This window comes from Pipistrellus hanaki (genome assembly GCF_964339955.1).
Source record: "Pipistrellus hanaki genome assembly, chromosome: X".
NCBI classification, from domain to species: domain Eukaryota; kingdom Metazoa; phylum Chordata; class Mammalia; order Chiroptera; family Vespertilionidae; genus Pipistrellus; species Pipistrellus hanaki.
The window spans coordinates 62976824-62989993 of NC_140524.1; the positions used below are offsets into that span (position 1 = coordinate 62976824).

The following is a 13170-nucleotide window of genomic DNA, read 5'->3' on the forward strand; positions in this document are numbered from 1 at the left end:
CCCTTAGAAAATCTCATATCAAAGATGCTGCTGTTTGCTAACAAAAGGTAAAAAAAAAAAAAATAGAGAACTCAAGATTCATTTTGAAACCAAAATTTAAGTCCCTATACACCTATGATTAGAATTCTTGAATATCTTGTCCATTATCACTCTCTTAGTGCTGTCAATTTAGAAATATTTAACATTAGAAAACTAAAAGTTTAAATGCCTCATCAAAGAGACTGAGTGTTTGGGTCATTTCACCCCTTCTGAAGACAGGAAAAGGTCTCACCCAGTCTCCATTACAAGTGGAAGAAATGAATTGCATTTTTTTTTCTTCAGCAATGACCACAGCCTGGGTGACAAATAAGGAAATGCAGGAATACCGATATACAAAGAAGTTACACTTTTGAGCATCCAATGGAGCTCACTAGACATGCTTCTGTTATATAAGATTGAAATACAAGTCATTTGCCATACTAAGAAGCCTCTAAAAAATTTGAATGTTTTTTAGAAAAAATCTTAGCAAATTGACAAACCTTCTTTCTCCTCCATTCTTTCTTTAAACTTCCCTTTCCCTCTCTTCACCCTCCATACCATACACACTCGCCCCTACACACACACACACACACACACACACACACACACACACACACACATTCAATTACACATATACTTAATCTATGGACGAAATAAACCAGAATTCCAATGAATGAATCCTCAGCTTTCAATGTAAAATATTTAAGAGATACCTGAACATCACTAATTCTACAAAACTTCTGTCAACAGCAAAGACATCCTTCACTTTTCCTCCTCAAATTTGTGTACAAAGCCACAAAATCCATTTAACTTATTTCCTCACCATCATCAGGGGACTGGTAAATAATGATATACTAATACAATCTGGGCAAGATTATCTCTGTAATACTAAAGGTTAACCTTCAGTTTTCCAGAAAATGCTCCATTCCTTTTACCTTCCTTCCTTAATGGCATTTAAAGTCACATTGTTGATTTCTAGAGCCAACAACGCTCAGGTGTGTCCACAATTGCACGCTAATGCAAAAGATAAGCCCAAATCAGCACCAAACTTTGAGAGCTCAAGAGTAAATCTACATATAAATTATAGCAGGTCTAGCATGGAAGGAGGAGAAAGGGAATACTAAGAAGCCTACAAAGTAGAAACACTTGTATTGTTTGCAGCAAAATATAGTGGTTGTTCTTAGCTCCCCACCTAGACTAAGAACTTTGTAAGGAAAGCATCTACCTCTTATATTTATTTGGGATTCTCATGGTACCTGTCGCACAACTGAGCATACAGTAGAAAGAATGCTGATCAATTTGTTCTAATACCAAGGTTATAAACTTCAAAGTGTGATGGAGTTCTGTGAGGGAAGTTCTAACTCCCCTAAAATGGCATTGCTAGTTAGCCCTAAAACTGTACTGCAGCTAATGAAAGGAACAGAATGGGTTTATCTGCAGAGGAACCTAATGTATACTTATCTTTGGCTCCAATATGGAGAGTAAGAATGTAATATATGTTCAGGAAAGAGATGTTATCCTGATTTGAAATGATTTGTTTATTTGTCTGTCTCTAGGTAAGCTCCCTGGAGTCAAAGATCAAGTGTTTTATTTTTATATCCTAGGCAAGTAGTACAGTGCCTGGCATATTACTATATAAGTATGCAATAAATGCTACCAGGTTGAATTAATAAAAAATGGTTTAATGAAATAACAATTGTTTCATGAAAAAATAAGTGTCATAAGATCTAATAGAGACTTCCATAGAATCTTATATTTATCACATTGTAGTACTTATCACTCTGTAATAAGTGTTTGTTTCTTAAATTAATCCATTAATTAATAAAGAAAATGTAGGAAATACATCAGTGTATTACTATCCTAGGAAAGGCGAATATCCCATTTTAACCACTAGTAGCACTTATCACTCCATGCAAATCACCTATTTGTTTGCTTGCCTCCCCAATTTGAATGAGCATTCCTTGATATCAGAGACCATCTTCTTTATTTCTCAAACACTGGACCCTAGAGAAGACCCTTACAGGGAGTACACACTCAAAAGATATTAGTTGTATTTATAAATCAAACATTCCCACTCATCTATAGAGTTCACTGTACCTCAAGTATTCTACCTAATCCACATTGAGGGGCCTCTAGTATGAGAAGAAAAAGAGAAGTGCCATTTTCCTTATGTGGGACTTTGTGACATATTCAGGTTAAATTGACTAATTCATGCATGGCTGTATGTGGGTCTAAACCCTTTCAGAATGGGTTTGTCATATGTTAGAAATATACACTTAACCGCACTGTGTTTAGTACACACTGTCTTGGCGCTGACTAGCCCTAGATACTATATCTATGTGATTTTGTTAAATAAGGAGAACATCTAGCTTTATAGTCAGGGTTAGGATCATAATTCAGATTTTCAATGGCTTTTCTAAATAATTAGAGCAATACTTTGTTTAATCCTGCCATAGGATAATTTTAGAAAGAACACCAAGACTTTAGGTGCAGACATTGTCATATGTCTCCTGCCCCTTCCACGTATCTCATAGACATCTAGGCTCAAATTTCTCTAGAACCTTGAATTGATTGCATAACTAATCACCAAGCCCTCAGGATTCTGTCTTTTGTACATCTCCACAAGCAATAACAGCAGCACTCAAACCCATAACTTTTTACCTCTATTGCTTATATATATCCAATATCAATACTCTAACCACACCACCTTGTAGGTATTACCTATATAGAACCAGCCTAAATTCCTCTTTGGTTACAAGTGCCTAGGGAGTCACACTTAGTTTTACAGACTATTGCAACAGTGATTCTCCAATTATCGTCCTATTTAAAAGACACCTATGTGTCAGATCCTTTACATTGTGCAACATCATATTTTCCATGGACCAACCTTGTGTGGTAGATGTGCCCATTTTGTAGATGAGAAAACAGAGACTCAGAGGGATTCTATAGCAAGAGGTGTCCCCCAGATTCAAAATCATGGTCTATCTTATTCCACTCAAAGCACCATCTCTCCCTCTCTATTGTGCCCATTTTGTATGCATCATAGCCTAGGTATGTCAGGCTGAATTATTTCTGAAGCAGGAAGGTGTCACTGAAAGAGCATTCACCGAGCTGCTCTGTGAGTGAGTCTGAACAAATTCCATAACATCACTGGATCTCCATTTTATCATCTATTGAAGGGCAATGTATCAAGACCCTAATTGTAAGAATTAAAGGAGACAGTGGTTGAGAAGGTGCTTTATTAAATGTGGAAGTACCCTCCAAGTGTGCAGTATTCCAATTATGCAGTATGGTGTTGCATTAGTGGCCTGGAAGAGGGCATATGCCTCCCAGTGCATCAAATTTTCAACCAAAGAGGGATTTAAACAATTCATAGAAAAATAAAATCAACTTTAGAACTGTATTTATAGTTTTTCACCCAGTCACACACCCACCATCATCCACATTTTCAGCCTCTTTCCCTGAGATATTTCCATAGATGTCAAACATTAGACCATATAATGTTTTTTAAAGAATGCTTCCATTTTAAAACACTCATTCTCAGTAAAGATAAACAGCTAATTCAAATGCATGGTTAATCCCTGAAATTTTCATTATTAGTGACAGTTTTAAGCTCCTCGTTTGTCAAACATCACCATAAGACCTACCAAGAAATGACAAAGTGGCTTTTTAAATTTTTTGCTAGCCTTCTTTTTACCATCCCATCCATATTTTTGGCAAAGCAAGCATATGACCAAAGAAGGGGGCTGAATCACCCTCACCCTGGGAAATTGGTTTCTGAGCATTTCATTGTTAATCCGTCTTTAACACTACTTGACTCTTTCTCTGCCACTTTAACTAGCTGGCAAACATGCCCTATTTGAAACAGGTGGAGCAAACTCATATTATGCCAGAATACTAGGTATTTCAAAGGTGCAGCCCCCTTGAGTTCCCACTCCCAAAACCCACCCCTATAAAGGCCCAATATGTTGAGTTACCCTTTGTCCCAAGAAACACCGGTAGCAGACCTTGATAATGGAAACGGGCTTAGGCAGAGAAGCCCTTTCTATTCCTGCCAGAGAAGGTGCCAGTGTAGGGACCTATGGGAAAAACTTTGGGTAAACCTCTCAGTGCCATTTAGTTGCACTCACCTCAGGCAGAGGCACACCATTGATGATCAGGTCTGGCTGCTGGGGGCCCTGGCTGTTGAAAGAGTGATGATAGATGTGGTTGGCACTGGTATTGCGGGTATTCTGGTTCTCCACATTCAGGAAAGTGCTCTCAGAGCGGCGGCAGCCCAGGGGCAGTGTCTGCTGGTGGTAGTCGAAATAGTTGAGGGACGAGGTCAGGGAGGAGCAACTGACAACGTTCATCTTGTCTGTCTCCTCCACATCCCGGGGTACAAGGCGAATGTCATTCTTACTGATTTTTTTCTTCTTGCTTGATTTCTTTTGATGCCCATAGGAGTACTCAGCGATTCTATGTGACAGAAAAGGCAGGATGTATCGCTAACGCCCTCCCAAACCATGCATTGATTAATAAACATTAAGCACCCCAGAAGTTGCACCCATCTCTACTCCAGCTTCTTATTTGGGTGCATTACATCATCGGGTTCCTCCCTGTGCTCTTTACATTGGAAAACAAGCTGAGGGCCATAAAGTTTTCTTATTAAAAATAATAACTGCCCACACCCCCTCCCCCCGCAAAAAAATTTTCTGTACTTTGGATTTGGAATTTTTTCATTGAGAGTGCCCATTTAGCAAGGATGGGGGGATGGGAAAGTTGAAGCTATGGGAGCAAAAGCATGAAAATGCTCAAATCTGGAGCTTCCCTGCAAGCCAAAGTCACTCCTGGGTGAATGAAGAAGCAAGTCTTAATTAAACTGAAAAAGAGGTAGAAGGAAATAAAAAATAACCCTCTTTCCAGTTCCTCCAAACATTTTCCATGTGGCCAAGACCCTCAATCAGGTTCCTCTATGATTGACCTGATGAGTTTAGGACTGGGGTAGGAAAACAGACCCTGTGTTAACACATTCTTGGCTCCTCTCTTCCACACCCTCCTTCCCTTGGCCATAGCCCTGCTCCTTTCCACTCCCCTCCCCACCCCACCTCTCCAGGCGAAATCTGATAGCCAAACCCATTTGAATGAGGGGAAATGCCTCTTTACCTCTTTCCCCTTAGGCTCACTTTCTCCTCAGCCTTTTTGTCTTGCTCCTCGCTAATGGGAGAAATTGAGATGCAATGCTGACACTTGCTGTTTTGTCCTTTTATAAAACAGCCCAGGAGACAAGTGATGGTTAAACAATTACTGCAAAGGAATTTAAAGGTTAGTGCATTCAGCATCCTTCTCCATTCAGGTGTACCTACAAGCAGCTGTGCTGCAACTGGAACATAAAGAGCTCAATTTAATTAACACTGACGCAGACCCAGCAACGTGCACCAAAGACACCAAGCATTAAGACTTCTCAAAAGAAATACATTAAAATGTAGCAAAATTATCAAAGTCACTTATTATTTTGCACACAATGATTCAGCCTATTGTTGGAAATTCAATTTCTGTGCAATAATCAGCAAAATAATAGGGTTAATAAATAATACAGGTTGATCTTTGCAAGGGAAAGACGGTGTCTGTATTTTCACTGGACAAAGCTGATTGTCTGAATACAAAAAGAGAGCCCAATTCAAGTATTAATTGCAGATCATCTCACAAGTCTCATAAAGGGTGCATTTGAGGAGGAGGCTCTGCAGATGCTGAGAACAAGAAACCTCTGCCTAATACATGGAAAGACAAGCTCTTCAACTTTTGTTTTCTAAAAAGTCTGAGCACATAGGGAGATTACATATCTCCAGAGGCAAATTCTTGCTCTGTCCCTGTGGTTTTCAAGAGTTAAACAGTTGTGTTCCCCTCACCCTTTGGATCAGTATTTAAGCTGGCTTGCAGTGATAGCAAGCTGATGCTACTGGGGTTTGGGAGCAGATAAAATCCCCAAAACCCCAGGATGAGGGTTGATTTTCTTTTCTAATCTGTTTACTGAATCAATGGAAAGTTCTAATCATTTTGTTTACCCATGATGGGTAAGTTTGGCAATGCCTTGCCCAATTATTTAGCTGAGGCATTCATTGGGCAGCCTTGTCTGTATTGAGCAATTATTTAATTAAACTGTACTTGATTAATCCCAAACCATCACAGGGAACAGTGGTCTTTACAAAATTCACATGTGGGTGAAGTTGGAGAGCACTGAGACTTTTTTTTTTCCAATTCAAATGCTCTCCTCCCTGTTTAGTGATTTTCCTGGCAACCTCTAGGAAAGAACTCTCACTTCTAGCCATACATCACCAAGAAGTGGCAAAGCCTTCAATATCTTTATCACAAACTGATTTCTTTTTCATCAAGGAAAGGGTCCTATGCATATACTTTATGCTCAGAAAATGACTTAAAAAGAGCCTCCTCTATCATTATTTCTATATAAATAACATTTTATAGACCCTGCATTTTTCCCCTATAAAAATCACCACTGGCCCTTGCAGGTTTCAAAGGTAGAAGAGCAATATTAATTTCCATGTCTCCCATCTGAAAGGACAGAGCTGAAAAAAAGAAAAGTCATGGCCATTTCAGTAGTAACAGGATTAAAGCATTTATGAGGCATTGCAGCTGCTCTTTTGTGGCACCTGATTGATATTCATGTGTGGTTAGCATTTGTCTACTAACTTGTGTAACGCAGAGAATAGTAAAAGGGAAACAATAATTGCATGGCTGTTACATATTCAGGGGACGCTAATTCACAGAAGTGTGCATTTCAGATCATGTAAAATACAAATCAGACCTATTTTGACTGATTAGCATGCAAGCACAGATGGCACAAAAGACACACTGGGTGTGTAGGTGTGTTGAAAGCGCACATACACCTTGGTTAGAAATAGCAATATCATTCATTTTCAGAAAACTAAACAATTTTTTCAACCATTTCGATGAGACACTGCTGGAAAAAATTACATGTATTATCCTAAATTGGATTCTATAAATACTTAGATTTTTTTTCCTACCCAATTGTAAGGAAAGACTTTAGCAAGACCTTCTAATGTGCTTATTACAAAATATTAAAAAAAAGACACAGTATGTGTTATTCCAATTTCCATATTTCTTCTCTCTCTCTCTCTCTCTCTCTCTCTCTCTCTCTCTCTCTCTCTCTCTCATACACATACACACACACACACACACACACACACATCCTGATCACACTTCAAAGGAGGCTGAAACATAATAGTCCATAGTGACATCCACTGGTAGGAAGCAGATCTTAATACAACACATTAGAGGAAAGCACCATCAACTCCAGAAGTTTGCTATTTTTTACAAAAACATCTGGATGCAAAGTCCTGTCCTTCATTGGAATGTTTGGTCTATACCCCACCAACCAACCAGATATTTAAAAACATACACATGACTACTAGACTTTCACTTTGCATAACCAGATGTTTGGGAACTGCATACAAAACAAGCCAAGAAAACACTAAAAAAAAAACACTAATCACTTGCTTCCCCACCCATTCCTGTTCCCTCTTCTCCCCAACTCTCCATTTGGTACCTCACATTTCCATTCACACGCTTTCTTAACACTTTATTTCTACAAAGTGACAGGGCAGCTATCAGCACTCCCCCTCCTTTCAGTACCTGTCCCCAAAACACTGTGCCTCTGAAATAAAGTTATAGTACTTGCTGGTTCTGCTGAAAATCTCTCTCTCTCTCTCTCTCACTCTCTCTCTCTCCCTCCTCCCCTCCCTCCCTCCCCTCCCACCCCATTTTTTTCTGCCTCAACTTCATAAAGACAGCTGTACAAATTTTAAAATGATAATTGATATGCTGCTCATCATCACTATATGACAGAATCCATTGAGCAGTATATTGTTATCTTCCAGCAAATTGTCAGATCAAAAGAATTGATCAAGGCGGACTGCCACAAACTCCTCCCTCCCCCTCCCCCCCCCCCCCAAAAAAAAAGAAGCTCCGTAGGTACCAAGCATGCATTTAAGTAGGAAACAAAGGCACTGGGATTTTCACAAAGCAACACGGATACACCTTTTTCACCCAAGACAAAAAAAGGAAAGAAAGAAAAGTTGGCTTTACCTGCAGTTGTAGGTCCGGATCTCTTTGTTGTCTCGCTTGCACTTGATCGCCACGAAGATCATAGTGATAAAGAGGATGCCAGCAATGGAGCCCAGAGCGATAATGAAAATCAGGGACAAGTTCACTGAGCCCATTGACTCTTGGGCGTCCAGAGCAGGAGACAGGTAGATTAGGATGAGAGCAGAGGCTGAGAGAGATGTCTTGCCATGGTCGTGGGCCACCACAATAAGTTCATAGGAACCCTTGGAAGTCTCGCTGAATGTGCGAGTGGTTCTCACTTCACCATTGACTTCGTCGATTTCAAAGAAGCCGCGATCTCCCTCGGTCATGTCATAGGTGACCCGGCCGTTTTCGCCCTCGTCATAGTCCTCTGCTTTCACTACAGTCACCAGATAGCCTATGCCGGAGTTGCGGGGGATGTAGACTTCAGCGGTGCCATTGATCAGTGGCGGGGCCATGATGACTGGGGTATTATCATTGACATCTAGGATGATGACCCTAACCGTGGCGTTACTCTGCAGGGAGGGCAAGCCACCATCCTTGGCCAGCACCTTGAATTCGAATGCCTTGGTCTGCTCGTGGTTGAAGGATCGCAGCGCATAGATGTCACCTGAGTTGGGGTTGATGGAGACATAGGTGAAGACAGGCATGTCCCGCACCTGCGATGGCACTATCTGGTAGGAGACACTACCGTTGAGACCTAGGTCGGGGTCTCGGGCAGACACAGAGAGAAGATAGGCGCCAGGAGTGTTGTTCTCCTGCACAATAACCTGGTAATAGGGCTTGGAGAAGTGCGGGTGGTTGTCGTTCTCATCGGTGATTTGCACAGTAAAGGACTTGGCACTCTGCAGCATAGGCACACCGCCGTCGCGCGCCTGGATTGTGAGGTTGTACTGATCATGCTGCTCACGGTCCAGCCGTCCGTCCACCAGGATAGTGGAGAAGCTCTCATACTCTTGCAGCCTAAAAGGCACATTGCCCAGCAAACGGCACTGCACTCGCCCATTGAGGCCAGAATCTCGGTCAGACACCCTCACCAGTGCAATCACGTAGCCTGGAGGGGCGCTCTCGCTCACCTCCACCAGCTCGCTGTTAACAGACAGCAGGTTGATGACCGGCGGGTTGTCATTGGTGTCCAGAATGCTGACAGTGACCTTGCAGTGTGCCGGGATAGAGTTGGGCCCCAGGTCCTTGGCCTGAACGTCCAGTTCGTACACGTGGCCCTCTTCGTAGTCTAGGGCACCGGTGACCGTGACAAGGCCACTGTGTGGATCAATCTGGAAGAGCTCACGGGTGTGGTCATTGACATAGCCATAGAAAGAGTAGACCACCTGTCCATTGGTGCCTTCATCTGGGTCGCTGGCATTGAGGCGGATGACAGGAGTGTTTGGAGGTGAGTTTTCTGGCACACTCACTGAATAGGTGGACTCGCCAAACACCGGGTTATTGTCATTAGAATCGGTCACCTTAATGCTGAGGCCAACAGTGCCCAGGTGCGGTGGGTCGCCGCCGTCCAGAGCAGTGATTCGAAAGCTGTAATGCGACTGCGTCTCACGATCCAGGTTCTTTTCCACTACGAGTTCAGCAAAGCGCGAGCCATCGCCACGCGTCTTGATCTCCAGGCCGAACAGCTCATTAGGTGTGAGCTCGTAGGTCTGCACGCCGAAAGTGCCAGAGTCCGGGTCGTAGGCGCTGTCCAGGGGGATGCGAGTACCTGGGCTGGCCGCCTCTGAGATTTCCAGCTCGATCTGTGCCGTGGGGAAGCTGGGTGCGTTGTCGTTCAGGTCCTTGATCTCCACCTTAATCACGCAGATCTCCATTGAGCTGGACATGACCTCAAGTGAGATAATGCATTTGGGACTCTGGCGGCACAGCAGGTCTCGGTCGATCTTCTGCTTGGTGACCAACAGGCCTGAGCTGGGGTTGATGTCCACCAAGTGCGGAGCCGAGTTGGACACCACACGGAAGGCAGAGGCCTGTCGCGGGTCCAGCGCAAAGCCCGCCTCGCGGGCGTCCTTGGCCACGTTGGCGATCACCGTCCCGGCGCGCTGCTCCTCTTCTACGGAGTACTTTAGGTTAATGAGGGCGGCTGCTTGAGTCCATAGTACCGCCAACAGCAGCAGCACCGGCAGCAGGAGTGACTCCATGGCTGCGCGGGGCTCTGCCTGGCCTCGCCTCTCCACACCCCTCCGAGGACGGCGCCGCCGGCGCTCCAGCTTTCCGCTGACTTGGGCCGCCTGTTGCGCGCGCCCCGGGGCCCTGGAGGCCTCGGGAGGAGTCCCACCCAGGGCGGCCCGGCGGCGCGCGGGTGATACCCGCGCAGGCTCCAATGCTGAGGTTTCGGTGGACTGGGCGGGGGCTTGCGGGGGGCCCGGGGGCTCCAGGGGGCCGAGGGAGCACCTCGAGGCCCCGAGCCCCCACCCTCCAGCCCGGCTACTCAGTTTTCCCCCTTCAGAGTTAGCCGGGCGCGATTGGCCGCTACGGCGCAGGGCTGCGGGTCGGATGGCGTTCGAGTGGCCGGGTTGACGCGCGACTAAGTCTGGACCGCTCTTGGAGTCAAGGCGGGGAAGGCGGTGGGGATGCAGGGTGTCAGGCACTGCCCGGCCCGCCGCAGCGCACCGGCACTGGGACTGGCAAGCTCCTGGTCTGTGCACCTGGCATACGTAAGAACCTCCCCCCAGCGCTCCCGGCTCACTGCGAGAATGGATCCGCCTGGAACGCGTCTTCCGGGGTCCGGGAGGGAGCCACACTAGCCTTTTCGAGACGGGCTTGGAACAAGGGGGATCACAGGTGGGAGTTCGAGATGTGTCAAGAGCCGCCGGCGCCCAGGTACCTGGCTGAGTCGGATAGCAGTCCCAGAGTCGGCAAGGGAGGGTAGATGGTAGAGAGGCTGCTGAGACGAGAACACGCTCCGCGGTGCAGAGGTTGGCGTTGGAAGACTGGGGGGCGCGTCTGTCCAGAATCAGAGGTGGATGCAGAGCTCCCACCACAAAGCAGTTGGACTGCGGGCGTTGCGTCTCAGATATCAAAGTTACTAACACACCCAAGCTTCCACGTCAAGTTTGTGAATACCGGGCGTTGGTAATTTGTCCAAGAAAATCAAAGTCCCAGTCTTTCCAATTGCCGGATGGGGGCGGGGAATGGGGAGGAGGAAAGGGGAAGCGACCACAGTACCGGCCAAGAGAGGCGGGGCAGCCGCTGCGGGTTACCGGGGGCTTCTCTTCCTCCCTGGGTCTGGGCTGGGCTGTCGCTCCAAGGGCCGCCGCCGCCGCCGCCGCCGCCGCCACAGAAGGAAGCCCTCCTAGCTCAGCGGCATGTCGCTGGGGTTCGCCTCAGCATCTGCCAAGGTCGACGGTTTTGTAGCCGCCAAAGTTTACTTGCATGAGAGTCTTGATTCCATCTTCCCGGAGAGGCGCTGGCCCCTCTGCGCTGGGCTCCCTCCCTCTCGGGCGCTCTCGCACTCGGAAGATCTGTCTGGCTTTCTCTTCCTTTCTCAGGTGGTGTTGTGAATGTGCGAGGTGAGGCAGAGTGCGTGTGTGGTGTGGGGAGTGTGAGTGTGGAGTGTGAGCAAGCAGGAGTGGGAGGTTTCGTATCTCAGATGAATCCGCTCAGCTGGAATGCCACAGAAAGCAATGCGCCACGAGCCCGCGCTGGGCTAGGGGCACGGGTGCCAGTGCCCCCCGGGCAAGCCGGGCATGGTGTGCAGGAGCTTTGCTGCCGTCTGAGCCCACTAGTCTGTCTTCCCTACGCACCCGCTGCCGCCGCTACTGCTGCTGCTGCTTCCGATGATGCCGCAAACTACTGGCCAGGGAGTCTGGAGAGAGGCTGAGAGAGCCGGAGCTGCCGAGCTGGGCTACGCCAGGCTCTGACCAATCAGCGCACAGCCCAGCGGGCTCCGGAATTGGGGCGGGGCCATGGCGCGGGGGCCTGGGCTGGGAGGGGCCAGCCGGAAACTTCCACACTGAAAAGACCAAGTGGTATCCCGGCCCGCAGAGCCCAGGCGGGAATCAGGGGAGGCCTGGCGGGCTGGCCAGGTTGGGGTAAGAGGACAGGGAGGAGCGGGGCATGCTAGCGCTGCGGCCAAACCTTCCCAGGAACTGCGCACCTCTCCTGAGTGTAGAAATTGCAGGATGAGGGGGATTTGATTCTCTGGGCGTCTTTATCTCCCTCATATATCTTCATATCTTGAATATCATATTTATATTTCTTTTTCTCTCCCTCCCCACTCCCCCTCTCTCCCTCTCCCCTGCCGTCTTCCTCCCTTCCTCTTTGTCTCATCGTTCTGGGTTTGTCTGCTTCTTTATCTTCCTCTCTTTTCCTTTCTCGGGTAGTGGAAAGAAAAAAGAAAGGAGAAAGCTCCCTTGAGGTGGCCATTCAGCTGGCTCTTGGCCAATAAGTCTTCACTTCAACTGAGAATCAGGGAAGCCATCCTCCCCGACCCTCAACCCCATCCCTCCTCCCAGGACAGACGCAGCACTTCCCCCACCCCAGTAGGACCCGTGGCCCGATTTGGTTCGCTTTTGTCCATTGCTTGTTAATCAGATGGGTTCCTTGGTATAGGGACTGAGCCTCGAAAAGAGCTTGACACATTTCGTTGCCCCTCACCACACCCTGTTGGAGAATTTAGCTCCCTATAAATAAACTGTATGTTTGAGAAGAGCGGTAGAGCCAACGCCGCAGCGCCACACCAGTGAAGCCCAGAGCCGGGTGGGAGCTGCGGAGCTGGCGCGCGATCTGCCTAGGTCGCCTGCAGTTGGAGTCGGCGCTGCTGTGCGGGGCGCCCCAGCCTTCCCACGGGGGCCTCGGTCCCAGGGAGCTGCCAGCTCCGCTCCGGCGGTCACGGTGACAGCTAATGCAGGGTTTACGAGAGCTGGGAAGCGAGAGGCTGGCGTGGCTCGGCTGACATCAAACTCCATTTGCCTTCTGGACTGAAGGAGCCCTGGGGTCAGAGGGGGATTCCTCTCCACTTGGTTCTGAGGCTCTTAATTAAGGTCACTGGAGGGGAAATTAAAAATCAGGTTGAATAAGTTGTTTATTTGTTTGTTTCTT

At 46.9% G+C, this 13170-nt stretch overlaps 1 protein-coding gene across 5 annotated transcripts in view; it reads right to left on the reverse strand.

Moving 5' to 3' along the window:
• Positions 1-11922, reverse strand: part of PCDH19 (protocadherin 19) — a 126157-nt gene extending 114235 nt beyond the window's left edge. For 2 of the 5 annotated variants that reach the window (XM_084869437.1, XM_084869436.1), the window contains exons 1-2: positions 8122-11163; positions 4149-4476 (exon numbers count right to left, since the gene is read on the reverse strand). In XM_084869437.1, the coding sequence (XP_084725563.1) occupies positions 4149-4476; positions 8122-10268 (2475 nt within the window). In that variant the 5' untranslated portion in view covers positions 10269-11163. Of the gene's footprint in view, positions 1-4148; positions 4477-5163; positions 5305-8121 lie in introns of all 5 variants that reach the window. The other 3 variants (XM_084869438.1, XM_084869435.1, XM_084869434.1) reach the window with 3 other exon arrangements.
• Positions 11923-13170: the final 1248 nt, after the last annotated feature.